General features: G+C 36.5%; 3 protein-coding genes and 1 pseudogene across 4 annotated transcripts; 1 reads left to right on the forward strand and 3 right to left on the reverse strand.

Annotated features, from left to right (window-relative positions):
• Positions 1-2,819: 2,819 nt before the first annotated feature.
• LOC132180844 (protein IQ-DOMAIN 33) lies at positions 2,820-5,782 on the forward strand. The gene is given in 7 exon segments (XM_059593818.1): positions 2,820-3,149; positions 3,315-3,522; positions 3,525-3,595; positions 3,785-3,991; positions 4,368-4,481; positions 4,565-4,939; positions 5,490-5,782. Coding segments are annotated over 7 exon segments (1,152 nt in total). The 5' UTR covers positions 2,820-3,077; the 3' UTR covers positions 5,595-5,782.
• A 171-nt stretch (positions 5,783-5,953) lies between these two features.
• Positions 5,954-8,007, reverse strand: LOC132180845 (eukaryotic translation initiation factor 1A). Of its 2 annotated transcripts, none has more exons than XM_059593819.1 (2): positions 7,903-8,007; positions 5,954-6,589 (listed from the first exon to the last, which is right to left on the reverse strand). In XM_059593819.1, exon 2 carries the CDS (start codon positions 6,570-6,572, stop codon positions 6,144-6,146), a length of 429 nt encoding a protein of 142 aa, XP_059449802.1. In that variant the 5' UTR covers positions 6,573-6,589; positions 7,903-8,007; the 3' UTR covers positions 5,954-6,143. The 2 variants fall into 2 exon arrangements, with proteins under 2 accessions (XP_059449802.1, XP_059449803.1); XM_059593820.1 differs by having other exon boundaries at positions 5,954-6,583; positions 7,903-8,000.
• A 4,697-nt stretch (positions 8,008-12,704) lies between these two features.
• On the reverse strand, positions 12,705-14,239 carry LOC132180711 (7-deoxyloganetin glucosyltransferase-like). The gene is made up of 2 exons (XM_059593618.1): positions 13,720-14,239; positions 12,705-13,636 (listed from the first exon to the last, which is right to left on the reverse strand). Exons 1-2 carry the CDS (start codon positions 14,237-14,239, stop codon positions 12,705-12,707), a joined length of 1,452 nt encoding a protein of 483 aa, XP_059449601.1.
• A 3,803-nt stretch (positions 14,240-18,042) lies between these two features.
• Positions 18,043-19,057, reverse strand: part of LOC132180714 (7-deoxyloganetin glucosyltransferase-like) — a 6,307-nt pseudogene continuing 5,292 nt past the window's right edge.

Raw genomic sequence — 19,057 nt, forward strand, 5'->3', positions numbered from 1 at the left:
AAGGAGGTGGTTTGGCCACCCCAATGGGCTAAATACGCATTGGGGGTGACTCGGCCACCCCCATATGGCCAAGGGGGTGGTCGAGCGTCCCCCAAATGGAGGGATTGGGGGTGGCAATCCACCCTCATGACTAGAGGGGATGGCCCTAGTTTTTTTTTTTTTTTTTTGTAAAAAAAAAAAATTATGGGCAATTTGGGAAGATTGGCTAGTAAAATCTCACATGCGTATCAAGTGTTGAACTTTTCATTTGAGAAGACGGAATTGAGTAACAGATAGCTTGAATTGCAAAATTTTGCAACTTTATGATGGTACATTGCAAATTTTTAAATATTAATATTCAAATTAAAAAAAAAAATAGTTAAACTTCAGGAGGTAAAGTACATTTTCTCCTAAAATAATTGCGGATTAGCTATTATTCAAAACCCAAACCAAACTACATATTTGTCTTTTACATATGGGCATTTTGGGCCTTCATTGGACCTCTTTTTATGGCACATTATAAATGATTTTGGGTCTGTTTCAAGTGTTTTGGGCTTTTTAGTGTTTTTCAAGCTTCAATATTTTAGATGAAATAAATAATTAATTAATAAACCTGTCAAGTATGTATGGCTTTGGTAACTATAAGCATAGACAATGTGTGACTGGTGTGAGACTCATCATCCTCAATTATTTCCACGTGAAATGGCTCCCATTGAAGCAGGCACATATACTGGACCACTTCTGGAATGATGATGATGGACTAAGCAGATTTTCTTGAGCTTGTTAGGGAGAGAATTGCTTACAACGTTCATTAAGAGTACATTAATATACAAATTTCATTCTTTAAACATCACTCTAACTCAAAAGTTTAATCTAATAAACTTGGGTCTATTTATGTATATTAACTACTTATTTTCTTTATTTTTTTCTTCATGTGGAACACGACACTCATATGTACACTTATAACAAATATCTCACTCACGTGGGAGTCTTTTTCATATCGACTTAACTTTCCCTCACATGTGAGTTATTTTACAAATTCAAAAGTGCTAATGCGTAAAAGAGTTGTACGAATTGTGAACCACCAAACGCAACTTTTCTTCGAGAGCACTTTTTACTATAGCTAAACCAAATGCGTTAAAAAGACCAAAACACTCATTCAAGCCACAATTGTACCATAACTCTTATATCAATTGTTAGGAGCAGAATCACCTAGGAACTCCATCAATGGTAAATTAACATATATATTTGGACATCACCCTAACCCAAAAACGCCTAGGTCAATTTACTCACTTTCTTCAAATTTGTTTTGTATGAGACACAACCCTCACATATGCACTCACAACAGAGCTCATGAGCCCTACAAAAAAAAAAAAAAGGATTTAGTGACGTGTCTACACGTCACCAATTGGTGATGTGTGAACTTTGACACGTCACTAAATAATGATGTGTTAGATATTAGCACGCCACAAATTTTTTTTTAAAAAAAATTAAAAATTATTTTGAAAAATGAAAAAAAAAAATCAAATAATTTTTTTTTTTTTTTGGTGACATGTTACTTTTTTACACGTTACCAGTTGGTGACATGTAAACAGTTACACGTCACCAATTGGTGACGTGTCTCATTGAGTCCCACATTGATTCTTTACTATGTGAGATTGTGCTTTTTAAGTGTTTATTATGAGTTTTAATTGCAACTTGACTAATCATTTAAAAAGTGATAGTACAAATATAACTAATGTTTTTCCTGCGGAGTGTGTCGTTAGACTAACCGTCATTCTATCCATAGAACCTTCTTTAGTGTATAGCACATGCCGCCCTTTATTTTTATCGTGCAATGTCACCCCAAAGAAAAACAAACGAGTTTAGGCACAGGGCATGCATATATATATATATATATATATATTGGTACCAGAAAGCTTTTTCAGTCGAATAAAAATGATGAAGTTGAGTGATTAGGACCACCCAATTGAACTGATAATGGCCTTCACATGCAGGATGTATCAGTGGCAGGTACCAACCTACTATGCCTTTATGAGTTTCTTGTACCTTAATATCAATTTCTGGACTCCACTCTTCTTCATGAGGCCTTATCAAGCAGACACCCGTTTCCTGACATTGAAAGTTCAAATGGTCCTAGAGTGCAACGTAGCAGCATGTCATCATCATTGATCACCATCCTAGTAGCAAAAGAATTTATGAAATTGATCATAATCTTTGCAAAAAACCCTTAATGTTACCAATTCAGGACAATAACAAATGGTAGCTGATTAGACATTTGACCCTTAGTTTAAGGGCATATTTGCCACCTTGTAAGTTTATCAGAGGTCAGGGACAAGATTTTGGCACATGCTCCAGGAAATGAGAGAATTTGGGTAGGAAATGAGAGAAAGGGGTGGGGCTAGAGTGCGCCCCGCATCTCGAGCTGTCCCACACTCGAGGCCCTGCATCCCCTCTCTCGTTCTGGGGAATTCCAGGGGATCGGGATCCTGTGCTTAAACCATTTCCACAAAATATCATGCTAAACAGTCCCTGATCAGATTTTTGGCTTCCTAAACAGTCCTTAAAGTTAATGACAAGTTTTTTTTACGTTCGACAGACTATACTGTAGAAACTCAAAAAGATCCATTTAAGGGCAGATGCAGTAAGCAGAAAGGAATAGACATAAACCCAATAGCAAGCAAACTTTATGAGGCCAATCTGCTGCAAGCCATGTGCAAAAAGTGTACGCAAAAGCAATGAAAACATGTACTCTCAATTTAGTGCTTTCTATTCTAAACTTTACTTTTCAGCTGGCATTATATTTGTACATTAAAGGTCTAATTCCAGCTCTAAAGCTCTGCAAACCCTGTAGATCTTCTTATTTAACTCTATCTAACATGTTTTTTTTCCCCTCTAATTAACATGTGTTTGCTGTTTTCTTTATCTTTATCAAGTATTATCCGCTGGAGCCTAGTGATCATCAGCAACTGAATGAGACTGTCACTTGCACTTTCCTACTTTTCTTTGGCATCATATATAATTTAGGGAACCTCCAGCAGTTTTTGATGGTTTTCCATATATCTATTTGAGAATTCTTCTTGAGTTTCTCAGTTGAGATGGGCATCACTGGAGAGTTGGTGAGGAGTGTCTTCTCAAGAAACCGGTCTGTTGGGACTCAGGAGAGCAACGTTAGTCTCTAGTACTGTAGTTTTACAGTTTTCTTGAAGCTTTCATGGTTTGAAATTCTAGTTAAAGAAATGGGTTTTTTTTCTTATTCTTGCTTCTCAAGTTTTATTTTTCTTCTTCATAGCTCAGTCTGGTTTACCTATTTTGTTTTTTGCACATTCTATTAGGTAAGAAGCAATGTGGTGGAAAGGAAAAAATGGGGCTCTGTTAGGGCATACCTCTGTGGCGATGAATTCAACTCAGTTCTTGCAGAGGAGGATTCAGCCTCAGTTAAAAGCTCTGAAGCCACTGTTACACAGCCCATGCTAGAGGACTTGAGAGACAAAGTAGACATCCAAAATGAAGAAACCAAGGAAGATATAATGGAGGAAACGCAGGGTTCAACCCTAAATCATTGAGTGAAGAAAATGCTGCAATCATCATCCAGTCAGCATTTAGAGGCTTTCTGGTCAGTTTATAGTGCTAAAAATACATCAATTTACATTATTCAAAAAATTTAATTCCCTCAATATTTATATGGTTTCTTGCATTTTTTCTTTTGATATGAACAAAATAGATGATGGAAAAATAAATTTACATGCAGAGGAAATTTAAAATTCAAAATTCCTTAATAGTGATTGGATTGTTCGAATTTCAGGCCAGGCATGAAGTTGAAGGAAGAAAACTGAAGAAGGGTAACGAGGTGCTTGTTGTAGGAACAGAAAGTTCAAGTAGGGAATCTGTGGGCACATCAGTTGAAGTTCAAACAGGAAATTCTGCAGAAGTTTTCTCAGTTCAAGAAGAAAGAGTGGCTCTTCATCACCAAATGCTACAGAAAGCCAGAACTCAAGTTCTGAGGCTAAAGGTAGAACAAAAAGCAATTGCTAACTTCTGGTTTGGTTCTTAGAACTAGATGGTTTTACAATAAGTAGTACAACTTCAATCAGATTTAAATTAATTACATGATTAAATTCACTCCTTATCAGCTTAACCTTTTGGAATAGGTAGTGAAATCTTGACTCCACAATTCACCCATCATTTTAAACTGTAATAGGAAGAATGCATGAGTACTGAAATGACTAAACTTTGAGAACAATTGGTGACTTGTAAAATTAGGATTTACAGTTAGAAACACTAAAAAACTTCGAACAACTAGTTCTCAGTTCAACATTTCTACTTTTTTGCTTGGTAAGATTAGAACCTAGCTCTCAGCATATACACTATTTATATGAAATTTACAGGAAGACTGGGATGATAGCACAGTGAGTAGCAACATATCAAGAAAGAGGATTCAGAACAGACTGGAAGCAACAACCAGGCGTGAGAGAGCGCTAGCTTATGCTTTCTCACAACAGGTACATTTGAAAGAGTAGTCTTTTTGAAGTGGACTTGCTGTTGTAGTACTGATATATATGCACTTCATCCCATCTGTTTACAGCTGCGAATCTGTTCAAAGAGACAACAAAGCAAAGCCAATGACACAGAGCCCAACATGGGTTGGAGCTGGCTAGAACGGTGGATGGCAACCCGCCTTCCAGAAAGCTCCTCAGTCGAGAACCAGATACAGATGAAACTTGAGCCAATTGACAGCAGTCAAAATTTCATGTTCAGGAAAGGATTTTTCGATGCAGTAGGAGAAGAAAAAGAAAGTTGCGGATCAAATGAGGTGTCCGTCCAATTTGACAGCTTTAGTGCAACTGAGCCAAAAAAGGAAGACGTATTGAAGCCTACCAAAAGCAGGCTTAAGGCTATCAGAAGCGTGTCTAGGCGGAAAACTGTGCCGAGCTACCAATGCACAAAAGAGTATGCCAAGGTAGAACACTAGAACCTTCCTCTTTGAGCTATAGTAATAATAGGACATATGTCTGTCAACACCGCCTCTTATTCGCATCAGATTGTGTTAGAAGCATAATTATAATATTATATAGGTCAATTTTGACTTAACTTATTTAATTAAACGGATTAGACCCTTCGACCCTAACTTGCTAATTTCATATTGAGATCATGTTAGATTTACAAGTTGTTTAAAAAAATATCTACCTAAATGTCGCGTGCCAGGTTTAAATCGTGTCAAAACATACGTATAAGACTATATAAGTCTTAACCGAACTTACTTAATTAAACAAATCAGACTTTTCAACCCTAAACCACTAATTTCGGGTTGAATTCGTGTCTAATTAGGGAATCATGTTAAAAATGATCAGCCCTAACTCCCTCTAGTGCTAGATAGAACAATAATCAAACCTAGTTGCTAGTGGCTGGTTTGTTGAATATGAGACGATCCATATTTCTTCTTTCTTCTTACAGTTCATCGACACCTTTTCCCCAACTGGAATATCTTCTAATCTTATATAATGCTACAGGTCAACCAGAGGATTGGTTCAAAGGAGACAGAAAACGATTTAAGGAACAAGCAAAATCAACCAGGCAGCAAAAGGGAAATCAAATGCAAGAACTCTCCGTCTTAAGAGTCTCCCAATGTCCCGAGCACTGGGGTGCCCAAAATGGTCTCTAAACTCTATCAAGATCATGTGTTTGTTATTACCATCTAGGATGTATTCTATCATGCGGATTCTAATAGTCTTTGAATTCCCATTGTAAATGTCACGACTTTAAACTCATAATCTTATCTAATAAGCTGAAGCATCATATTGAATCAACAAGAAGCATGCCAATAATTTTTGAGTTAGCTAAAGAGTTAATTCTAGTGAAGAAACAGAGGATCCTGCATCTTACCAAAACCACCAGAAGGAAGAATGAACTAAATATCAGTCCATCTAAACCCGCCTTTATAGAGCAGAACTAGAGCAAATGAACTCAACTGAAAGAGCACCAACACAACAAACATAATAGCCATTCATTAGTAACAGCAGGTGTTACATGGAACACAAACCAATTCACCACCTGAAAATCTGAACTTGCAAACTGCGCTTATGAGTTTTGACATAAAATAGTGTCATTAAACACAAATCTTATAAAAGCTAAGGATAAAATCCATACAGAATTGATTCCAAAGCCTAAATCTTATCAATATCTTCATCCTCAAACTCAATATAGTCATCAGCACCACCATCCTCTTCATCATCAAGGATTCCTTCATTGAGACGTGTGCTCTCGGGAAGCTCACCATATGCCTTCAGGAGCCTGGCTTCATCTGGCATGTACTTGAGGATCACATCAGCCTTGTCATCCTGGTAGTCACGAAGTCCAACAAGGATGATATCACCGGCTGCAATCCAGACCTTCTTGTGCATCTTCCCTCGGATATGGCAAAGACGCTTGGTGCCATCAATGCACATTGCTTCACACCGGCCATTGCCCAGCATGCGAAGCACTTGGGCATACTCCTGCCCATCTTCCTTAAACACAAGTTCACGCTTTTCATCATCTGCTTCATTCTTTCCCCTCTTCCTATTCTTTCCTCCCTTTCCCTTGTTCTTCGGCATGGCTGCTTATTCTGTTGCTGCACCCAGAGCATAATTAATATCCGAACTCACTAAACATACTAGATAACATAGGGTCATGATTAATGCAAATTTAACACATACGTATATTAAAAAAGAAAAGTTCATATATTAGCATAAACCCAGATAAACAAACTCAGTAGTAACTTCAGCTAAAAGAACCATATGAAAAAGATAAAAAATAAATAAAAAATAAAAAAAGCTCAGAGTGATAATAATTTGCAAGCACAGTATCATATAGGCCTATGAATAATTTGAACTTACAGTTGAAAAAACAGAGCCCACCCAATACAATCACTTCTGAAGGGGGAGAAATAGAAAATAAAAGTAAAAAATGTGATGTAGACATAGAGTCCAGCTTTCTTTCGATTACACCAAACTTGAAACAAATATATTGGTCTATGAAAAATTTCAAATTAATTCAAGGTACAAAAAGAAACTATAATTCCATCAAAAAAGACAATCACTGAATAATACAGTTCAAACTTGGCTAAAGAAAACCACAATTTTGATCACCAAAGTTACTCGAAACATTTTTTTTTTTGGGTGTGTTTTATTCATAAGAAGCCTGAAAATCTGAGAACAAGAATATTATAATAAAATTTAAAACCCCAGAAATCCCAAAACCCACATGCATCAAGCAAAAATTATCATAAGTCAATTAAAAATCAACACTAATCACATCGAAAAACAACAGTAATCCTAATTGATAATAACCCTAGATCTTTTAGCCCAAAATTTAAACTTACAAATCAGACAACCAAGCCGCATCAATCAAAATCATCGTAAACTACAACAAAACAAGACCTTCGATCACATCAGTACAAAATTTCAAAACCAAGAAAAAAGAAAAAGAAAAAGAAAAAGAGAGAACCCTAAAATTTTAACAAAAATCATCACCCCCACGAGTCGGTGTTCAGTTGTTACCGACGGTTATTGGTGACCCCTTTTTCCTAGAAACCGACGGAACCATGGTTGGATACTGAACCGCATCGAGCCCCATCAGGACCGGTTGGTAGTAAAACTGTGAATCGATTTTAGGCTTGGGGTTGATTTTTTACAATCACCAAAATGAGAAATACCCACTAAAAATTTATGCGTAAAGAAAACAGGAAAAAATTGAATAAAACCCCTAAGAACTAGTTCAAAAAAATACCAAAATCTACAAGAAATTTACCAAATTAGGGTCTGAGTAGTACCGAGCAAAACCAAAATCAGATAAATTCCGACTTATCTAACCCTAGAATTCAAGATTAGAAAATTTTATAGAAATCAAAAAAAGAATAAAGATTAGGGAAGACATAGGGAGTACCTTTTTACCAAGAGTTTCGCTCAAAACTAGATGGAAATCAAGCTCAATGACCGAAAGCACGAGTCCTTCACGAAAGCTGTTTTTGTACTCAAGTCGGACGCGATTTAGGCCGGGCCGAGCCCTAATGAAACATGGGCTTACATTAATGTTGTCCCCTACGAAGCCTGTCCATCTGGAGGTTAATGGCCCATGGATGGGTTCTGGATGAGCCAGGAAAGTCCATCTACAAATCAAATGGGTTTTTATTTCATGAAGGCCTCGTTTGATTTGCGAATTGTCTAGTATATTGAAAAATTATTAGCTATCACTAGGAATAGAAGAGTGTGCAATAGATTAACTATTCCTATTTATTTGTTTGGTTATAACGCTGTAATAGACTAGCTAGTCATATTCTTTAGTTTGGTACAATGCAATATGTTGGTGAATGAAATTGTATTGTGATCAAATTTCTTAAAATACCACTATAATACAAATACAATTTATATTATTAAGGACTTTTTTTTTTTTGGAAACATAATTTAATTCATGGATCAGAGAAGAGAGAACCAGTGAATCAGAGAAAAAAAAAAAAAAAATCCGTTTTAGTTTAAACTATGCTGAAACATAGAATCAAACATGTAGATGGAAAATAAAAAAAAAAATCGAAAACAAAAATCCAAGAAACATAATATATTATAATTCAGTTTTAGTTTTATAAATCAAAAAAAATAAAAATTCCGTTTTAGTTTTATAATTTAGTGAATCAGAGAAAAAAAAAAAAAAAAAAAACATATAGACGGACCCATATTGGTATAGTGAATCAGAATCAAAAAACATATTGGTACATATAAACTATGTAGAAACGGTACAAAGAATCAAAAGAAATAAAAAGCATAATAAAATAAAATAATAAAAAAAACTGAGAACGGTACAGAGAAAAAAAAAATCCGTTTGCACTTGCTAAAAAACTGTACCAAAAGAATCCGAGAAAAGAGAGAGAGAGAGAGAGAGAAAGAGAGAGAGAGAATGAAATATAGAGACGCAGAGACGAGAAACAGTGAGATAGAGAAAGAAATATAAAGAATCAGATAGAACGAAATATCCAAGAAACAGAGAAAAGAGATTGAAGAGAAGAGAGGGGGAGAGAGATACCTTGTGCAGAGAAGACAGATCGTGGGTGTGAGAAGGGTAGGGGGTTTTGTGGCAATTTACACAATAATTTTAATCCCACAATAAAGGATTAGTTAAGTCACTCGTTTTTTAGTAGCTTAGCTAGCTAATCTGTGTGTATGAGATTAGTAGTCCTATGGGAATAGACTATTCTCAGGAAAAGAGTGTTACCAAACAAATGACAAGCTATACCTAATGTTATCTCGTCTAATCAAAGGGTCTATTCCGCTAACCAAACGTGACCTAAAGTTTTCGATTCGTGTTCTCATGTTGGGTTTAATTATTTTGAGGCCTGAATATAGGTCTAGAAAAGTCGAAGATAATCCAACCAATTTAATTTAATGGGCAAAACCCTAAAACTTGACTCGCCAATTTTTTTATAAAGTTTAATTTCACATACTAATTAGGCAATGAGAGACTAGCATTTATTACTATTTTTATAAACCATCTACTTTATGTGAGCTATTTATCATCTTTCCTATATAGGATCGGGTGTTACAATATAGGATAACTCTAACATGACCCGTTTAATTAAACTGGTAAGATTCTTCAACTCTAAGTCTCTAGCCCAATAATTTCGTGTTAAATCCGCGAGTTGCGTCAAAAGTTGCTAGTTCTAATTTTTATGTTAGGCTATGTTTGTTCTGACGTAAATTGGTTTATGAGAGAAAATAATTTTAAAAAATAAATCATTAATTTTTCATTGTTTGGTAGAGACTCTAAAAATAGTATTGAAAACATTTTTTTTTTTTTTCCGTTGTTTGGTTTGTACGAAAAACCTTTTACCACTATAATTTAAAGGAGAATGTTAGGTGTTCTATTGATCGTAGGTGAATATTATTTTCTAAAAAAGTAAAAAAGAAATTGACACTTATTTCTATTACCTGGTTTTTAGAAAATATGGAAATGTTTATCTTAACTCTTAAGTGGATATTATTTTCTAAAATTCGGATGAGAGAAATAAGAGCCAGTTTTTATTTTTTTTATTTATTTATTTTTTAAATAATATTTACTTAGGACTAAGAGAACCCCTAACATTCTCCTAGAAAATATAATATGACGACGAGAACATATGTACAAGAGAACACCTAACATTTCCCAATTTAAAATCATTAAAAAAAAAGAACCCACTTAAATATTTATATGACAAAGGCAAATACTGTGGCCAACAATTAAAAAAAAAAAAAAAAAAAACCTGCAGACATGGAGGGGAGGAGGATTTTGGTCTCTCACCAAAGGCCTGATTGGCTGAGAGATTTTTAAGTCAAATAACTGAGAATCTTCTTTTATTGCTCACACCATTTTATTTGCCATTGTTCTTTCGTAAAATTTTCTCTACTTTTATTGCTCTCTATGTGAACTTTGATCCTTTATATCCCAACTCACATAACTGAGAATCTTCCAATGCATTTCTCAACATTTCCTTCTGCATGCCAGCAAACCCAATTTTCACCCTTAATCACTGCATTTTTTGCTAATTGCTTTTTGTTTTATAAGAAACAAAAAATTGGCCTTCTTCTCCTTTACTAATTTGAAAAGCTCCCAAACTGTCCGAAGGTTTCTGAGCCATTGGGAATTCCAACGAAGAAGAAGACTCATGGTGATTATTGCTTTCTTAGAGCAGCACTTTGGAATGGCAAATTGTGATTGATATTGACAAATGTTACACTGCATACTATAAATTGAAGAGTATCCTACAATGTTGGCATGACAATCTCAACCAACTTTTGAATAAGTTTTTATTAAAATAAACAATTCAGTAGTTGATTGGAACCGTCACATCAGTATTGTGCGATAACTATGTGGTAACATTGTAGTATATAGCATTATTCTAAATTATAACTCTCTAGTCTTTTGAGTTATTTTAACAGTGGAATTCTTCAAATCCCGCGTTTTCAAATCGTAAGTTTTGAAATCACTAATTTTTAACTCCCACGTTTCAAAACTACAAAACCAAACGGACCTTAAATCAGAACCCTCTAAAAATATAGACAAAATGAACACTTATTTTTATATTGTTCCAATGAGAGGTAACAGGCCTTCCCCTAATATGTAAACCCTTGGCACTCAAACATAATATTAATAACAAAGAAACAAGCCAAACTTCAATTGTTTACACCTTTCATGCAGCACAAATGAATCTTGTCACAGTGGCAATGAAGCATCTCAAGTTTGTATGCCTCGGTAGTTGGAGCAGCTTTGAACATGATGAAAAGGAGCACAATCATCACCATAAGTGCAAATTGTACAAGCTTCTCCATTATTCTCTATGAACCCTTGAGCCAAAAGCTAGGGTTAAAAGAATGATCTCGTGGATATTTATAAGAGAGATGATTGAGCTAAATTTGGCATGCTATTAATAGACAATTATTACCCAACTTGAATTCCATGGTAGGATTTTAAAAATATTGTAGTGTCTTTGTTGGTGTTATTGTGAGCTGCCACAAGACAAAGATACAATATGGACCAAAATTGACAAGAGCTTGAATTTGGTATTAATAATTGAGATTACTAATCTCTTGACCATCTTTTTGTACAAATTAATTTATCATTGATTTTGTGTGGGTTCCTCATATTTAATGGTGGATTTGCTCATCTATTGTATGAAGATGAGCAAAAGATGAAAACCAAACATTTCTCTTAATAATTTTCCTTTCTTTGAAATTCTATTATTAATGATTATACGAATTTAATCAGTTGATCTTTGGATTAATTAGAATGGCCTTTTTGACGTTTTGAAAGCTTGTATCCGCTGATTGTTTATTCATTAAAGGAATTAAGGATGCTCTAGTTGTTAATTTGTTTGAAAAAGTGTTGTGAAAATGATTTTTGTGAATTTAGAGATGTTATATGTTTGTGTGTTTGTTAAAGTTTTTGTTTTAAGAAGAGAAAACAAAAAATATAAAATAAAATTTTTATCAGATGGAGCCTTTTCCTCCGAATCAGAGGAATTTTTTCAAACTTGAACTACTAAACTGACATGTATTCAAAATGCATGTGATTTTTACATGCTCTATATACTTTTTAGATCTTTTTTATAGTACTATACATGTTAGTTTAATAGAGTGATCAAGTTTGAGGAGAAAATCTACAAATATCAAAGAGTGCTTACAAAAAAGAAAGAAGATTGGAAGAATGATATGCTTTCCCATATGTTAAATATTAAAATTTCAGAGCTTTTACACATTTATCTCTTACTTGTCTCTTTCCCAAATTGACCATGAAATGTAATGTGAGATGGATAAGAGATGAGAAAAAGATAAAAAATAAAAAACATTTCTTTTAAAATTTTAGGAGTTAGTTCCCTTCCAAGCTCAAAATGAAGTTTCTTTTAGAATAGTCCCAACAAGGTTTTCAAAAAAGATAATATAATTTAAATGAAGTAAACATTATTAGAATACCTATAAAGATTATGCATGAATCTAATTATCCAAGGAATGGGCATTAGGCAAGATGTAGAGGCCCTTTCAAGTGTCTTAATGGCTTTTTAATATGGAATTACTAGAGTTGGTAAATGATGTCATTTATGTTCATATTAAATTTGGCTGGATTTTCTCCCAATAGGCAGCGATCAAACAGATGCAGAGTATACCCAAAATTTTCAATGATGGTATTGGTAGTTCTTTTTATTATTATCACTTTCTTTGAACCATCTATAAATTTAATAAAAGCACTTCATTCACCAACTTGTCTAAGTTGATGGATGAAGACCCATGTGGACCAGTTGCCTCTTCTGCCAATTTTTTCCACTCCATGACCTTTTTCTTCATTTCCTTATTCTTCTTTTCATCCATGAACTCCCTCACAATCTTTTCTACTTCCCCACTCTTGGCACCATTACAAATCTCCATGCCAATGCCCCATTCATTGCAAACATACTTGCAGTTTGTTTGTTGATCCCCAAAGAAGGGCCAACAAAGCATGGGCACTCCTGCACTAACACTTTCAGTAATTGAATTCCACCCACAATGAGTTAAGAACCCTCCAATGAAGGAGTGGTTCAACACTTCCTCTTGAGGGCACCAACTAGATATTAGTCCTCTTCCTTTAGTTTCTTCCACAAACTCAGGCAGCAAAATCAAAGAATCACCAACAACTAAATCAAGCCTAATTATCCATAAAAAAATGAGCTTGCTATTTGCAAGTCCCCAACCAAACTCAGCTAGTTGTTGTGGTGTAATGACAGCAATGCTGCCAAAATTCACATAAATCACTGAGTTGGGTGCCTTAAAGCTAAGCCAATCGAGGCACTCAGTTTCTTCGTTCCATAAACTATACCCAATTGATTTCAGAGAGTCATTGGATGAGTGATTGAGTAGTAGTTGTTGAGGGCCAATGGCATATACACAAGGAAACATGGGGGAGAGAGCATCCAAAACTTCCTGCTCTAATGCATCAAATGTGTGAACAACGACTCCTGAAGCTTTAGGAGCTCTCTCTACTGCATCAGCAGCCATTTTGAAGAAAGCATCATTTGGATCTGTAGTACGAATAGAAGTTGGGAGATCTCTCAATCGGATTTCTCTCATACCTGGAACCCAGTCTAAAACTGTGTCTAGGTACCCATTTGTCAAATAACTCTCATCTGCAAAAAGAAAAGATGTTTTTAGTTTAGAAACTTGTAATCAATCATAATACTAGAGATAATCCAAGAATATTTCAATATACCTTTAAGGGGTGTGAGGCCTTTGTCCCTGAGAAAAGGAAACTGCATAAAACCCATTAAGCTGCAAGCAGAGATGGTGAAGAGCATTACAAGAGGGATTCCAAGCTCTCGAGCAGCAGTGTGAGTGAATGCCATGAAACCATCTGCAATAATGCAAGTGACTGGAGGATTGTTTGAAGCGATTGTAGTGTTGAGTTTGAGGAGGATGTTTGAAAATGGAGCCAAGAAGTTTTCCATAATAGATTTGCAAAGAGCATCAATGTCTTGGGTAGCATTGGAATCCGAAGGAGGAAGGCTGTCTGGAATGGTTTCGAATTGGAAGTCAGGCAACCCATCTAAGGAGTTGAGACCTCCAGATTTCAGAAAACGTTTGTGGTTGAACTCAGTATTGACAAAGGTTATGTGAAAACCTTTGCCATGGAGAAGGTTTGCAAATTTGAGCATTGCCTTTATGTGGCTTTGAACTGGGCATGGAATACAAACTGCATGAGCCTTATCAGCTTTTACCATATTGGAATCCATTTCCTTCTATCTTCCTGCTCTGTATATATATATATATATATATATATAGATAGATATAATGAATATCTTTTATCTCCTTGGCGTCAGACCACATTATTTAATAAAATATATAATTATCACATTCATTTTTCTAGGAATATATTGCAGGCATTTTATACCCATGTCAGTTTATATAATAAGCCAAATTGAAAGATACTTCTCAAATGAAAAACTTTTTCCTTCAAATAACGAGCCCCACTTCTTTTTTTAGTTTTGTTTTTTTCTGATGGAAGGAGAAATTCTTTTTCTCTGGCTTTGATATTTTCTGGCTAAGATGTGTAAGCGTAATTATATAATCAACGTCATAGCAAACGAACGTCTATTTGTTGTTGTTAATATCTCTACCTTTTGGAAGCGACAATAATAAAAATATAAAATAATGGGTCGGCTAAAGCATCCAATCTTCACTAAATTCTATCCTCAAATCTTTGAATACAAGTACAACCCCTTCTATCAGCAGCTTCACCAAAATTATTTTTTATTATTTTAATTATTTTGAAAGAATATTGCACAACTAAAAAAAGAAAGAAAGTCTATGTATCAGAAATGGTTGCTTACCCTTTTTTATGCAAAGTGTTTTCCCTCCTATGGTCTCGGCAAACTATCGTCTTCTGATTGGGTGCAATCCTGGTCAAGCATGGCGTCAAATTTGTGTCCTCTAGTGAAGTATGTTCTTTGTCAAGTGTCGCTCATTAGTAGGGTACGGTCTTTACAGGGTAATGGCATTGAGTTCCTTCGTTTTCTATCAAACTCTGACTATTATCAAATGTTGTGTGGCACTACGTGTTCACTCCAAGGTAAGAGCGTTGCTTGATTCATTGTAAGGACAATGTGACTGTTAAGAATATTACTTGTTATTTACTTCTTTAGGTATTATTAGTCTACTAGGTTTACATTTTCTTATTCTACTAGGTTTACCTTTCCTTATTCTACTAGGTTTACCTTTCCTTAATCTATTAGGTTACTTGCCTCTCTATAAATAGAGGCCTCTGTATTCATTATTATTATTAGAGTCAATACAATGTAGTCCATTGTGTGCTTTCGCTCTCTCTCTCTCTTCTCTCTCTTTCTTCCGCTTCTAATATATTATCCAATATATTTAACATGGTATCAGAGCTATATATATTTTAACATGGTATCAGAGACACCTTTCTGTGGCCTCCAATAAACGTCTTTGACGTTTTCCGGCGCCGCCAGTGTTATCCGGTGAATCATTCTCTCTGCTCCTCACGGTTCTCTATCTTCTCCTCGAGGTTTTCAGTGTATCACTATACCGCTTGAAAACCCGGAAGACAACCGTCCCAGAGCCGCCGCACACAGCCCCATCGGAGCTTCCACGCGCCCTCACGCGCCGCCCAAATTTTTGGCAATTCCGCCACTGCCCTTCCGCCACCAGCCGCCACGGTGGTCCGATCACTTATCCATGGCCACCGATCGATAGCTTTCATCTCGGTGATTCCAGAACAAGTCCCATATCCTCCATACGACGCCGTACGCGCCTCCACGCGCCCCCAGAAGTTCTGCGCGTCAGATCCACGCGCCAGGACACGCCTCCTCCGTTCGCGCGTGTACCACACGCGCCATCGCCCCACGTGCCGCACGCCATCCTTGCCACGTCAGCCCTAATTGCCATGCCATCCTTGCCACGCCAGACCTAATTACCACGTCATCATAGCCACGTCAGCCATGCGTGCCATGTCATCATTGCCATGTCATCACTGCCACGCCAGCATGTGTGCCACGTCATCAGAGCCACGTCAGCTCTATGCACCACGTCAGCCAGATCTGCCACATCAGCACATTGACATGGTTGACTTTTGTAGCATTGACTTTGACTGTTGACCGTTGACTTTGACCACTGAAAAAGTTGACCAAGTGTTTCCTACTCAATTTTTCGTCCTGATTTCAAATTTGTGGTCTATTTTTGCTTTTGGCATCTCTATATGGTAGAAAACAAGACTCTTCTTCAAATTTAGGCGTTTGTTTTATGCGGTTCAAGTTGGTTTATGCTTGTTCAATTCGGTTTTATAGCCTGTTCTTTGGCGCAATTCAATCCGGTTCATTCTTCTTGCGGATGGCACTCTCGGGTCAGACCAATCTTTCCTTAGGTCCATGGGTTTTCGGGCCAAATAAGCCCCTTTCAACCGGCCCACTTATGCCTTGTCAAATGCCGCCATCACCGGTCACTGAATAGCCTCTTCAACCGGCCATTTTTCTCCTTACTTAGCTCAGCCGGATAGGCGAGACGGTCTACTAGTTAGATGGGCCAGACTTTAGTTTAGCCGACAAGGCGAGACGGTCTAAGGGTTTCAGGCATGATTAGCCTCTTCAACCGGCCCTGCTTATCTCAGCCGACCAGGCGAGACGGTCTACTAGTCAGACTTCAGTTCAGCCGACAAGGCGAGACGGTCCAAGGGTTTCAGACATGATTAGCCTCTTCAATCGGGCCTACTTATCTCAGCCGACTAGGCGAGACGGTCCAAGGGTTTCAGACATGATTAGCCTTTTCAACCGGCCCTACTTATCTCAGCCGACCAGGCGAGACGATTTACTAGCTAGAATTTTTGGGTCAGACTTTAGCTCACCCGATCAGGCAAGACAGTCCAAGGGTTACGGGCCAAACAAGCCCCTTTTAACTGAACCTACTTTTCTCAGCCGACCAGGTGTGCTACTTCATTACTAGTATATGGTTTTCAAGTCAAATTATAACCAAGTGAACCAAGCTCCAGCTTAAATGCAATGCTCAAATTCAGGCAGAATCCACGGGTCTCTAACAACTTTTATGGCGTTACTTCGGCAATTGTTTCGGCACAAGCAGCTTTTTTTTTTCGGCGAATTCCTTTTTCTTTCCCTTTTCGTTTATCCAAACTCAAGTTTACACATTGAGTTTGAGGGGGGATGTTAAGAATATTACTTGTTATTTACTTCTTTAGGTATTATTAGTCTACTAGGTTTACATTTTCTTATTCTACTAGGTTTACCTTTCCTTATTCTACTAGGTTTACCTTTCCTTAATCTATTAGGTTACTTGCCTCTCTATAAATAGAGGCCTCTGTATTCATTATTATTATTAGAGTCAATACAATGTAGTCCATTGTGTGCTTTCGCTCTCTCTCTCTCTTCTCTCTCTTTCTTCCGCTTCTAATATATTATCCAATATATTTAACATGGTATCAGAGCTATATATATTTTAACAGTGACATTTAAGATGAAGTGACATGGTAGTTATCCTCTGTACCACGTCTCCCATTGTTATCTAAATTGTTGCTTTGTTGGTTCACCGTCAAGGCATGCAGTTTGGGCCCAACTACCTAGCTTTCTCATCTCAAGAATGATAAGCTTTCCCATATGTCAGGCATTAAAAATTTTACAAGTAAATTCCCTTCCAAGCTCAAAATAATGTTACTTTTAGAATAGAGCCATCACAGTTTTTTAAAAAAGAAAATATAATTTCAATGCAATGCAGAATTTCTTCTAAATTAAGTTGAAGTAACTTCTTCTAAAAAATAAAAAAATTATGCATGTATCCAAGGAATAGGCAAGATGTATAGAAGCCCTTTCCAATGGTTTTTTTTTTTATATGGAATTATTAGATTTGGTAAATGATGTCATTTATTTTCATACTAAATTTAGCTGGATTTTGTCCCATTAACACAATAGAAAGTCAAACCCTTGGGCACCAATCAAATGGATGAAGAGTAGAATACTCAATTTTTTAAATGATGATACCTTTTTTTCATTATTATCACTTGCTTCTAAAACATCTATCCTTTTGACAAAAGAACATCATTCACCAACTTGTCTAAGTTGATGGATGAAGACCCATGTGGACCAGTGGCCTCTTCGGCTAATTTTTTTAACTCCATGACCTTTTTCTTCATTTTCTTACCCTTGTTGCCCTCCATCAACTCTTTCACAATCTTCTGCACTTCCCCTCTCTTGGCACCATTATCAATCTCCATGCCAATGCCCCATTCATTGCAAGCATACTTGCAATTTGTTGGCTGATCCCCATAGAATGGACAACAAATCATAGGCACTCCTGCACAAATGCTTTCAATAATTGAATTCCACCCGCAGTGAGTTAAGAACCCTCCAATGGAGGAGTGGTTAAGCACTTCCTCTTGAGGGCACCAACTAGATATTAGTCCTCTTCCTTTAATTTCTTCCACGAACTCAGGTGGCAAAATCGCTGAATCACCAACAACTGAATCAGGCCTAATTATCCATAAAAACATGAACTTGCTATTTGCAAGTCCCCAACCAATCTCAACTAACTGCTGTTGTGTCATGACAGGTATGCTACCAAAGTTCACATAAATCACTGAGTTTGGTGCCTTAGAGTTGAGCCAATTAAGGCACTCATTTTCTTCTTTCCACAAACTATACCCAGTTGATTTTAGAGGGTCATTGGGTGAGTGATTAAGTAGTAGTTGCTGAGGGCCAATGGCATATACACAAGGAAACATTGGGGAGAGAGCATCCAAAACTTCTTGCTCTAACGCGTCAAATGTGTGAACAATGATTCTTGAAGCTTTTGGAGCTATCTCTACTGTTTGACTGACCATTTTGAAGGAAGGGTTATTTGGATTTGTAGTACAAATAACAGTTGGGAGATCTCTCAATCGAATATCTCTCATACCTGGAATCCAGCCTAGTACTGTCTTGGTACTCATTTGTCAGATAACTCTCATCTGCAAAAAGAAATGATGTTTTTAGTTTGGAAACTTGTAAACAATCATAATAGAGACAATCCAAGATTTCATTAGGGTGTTATAC

The sequence above is a fragment of the Corylus avellana genome, chromosome ca5, assembly GCF_901000735.1.
Source record: "Corylus avellana chromosome ca5, CavTom2PMs-1.0".
Taxonomy (NCBI): Eukaryota; Viridiplantae; Streptophyta; class Magnoliopsida; order Fagales; family Betulaceae; genus Corylus; species Corylus avellana.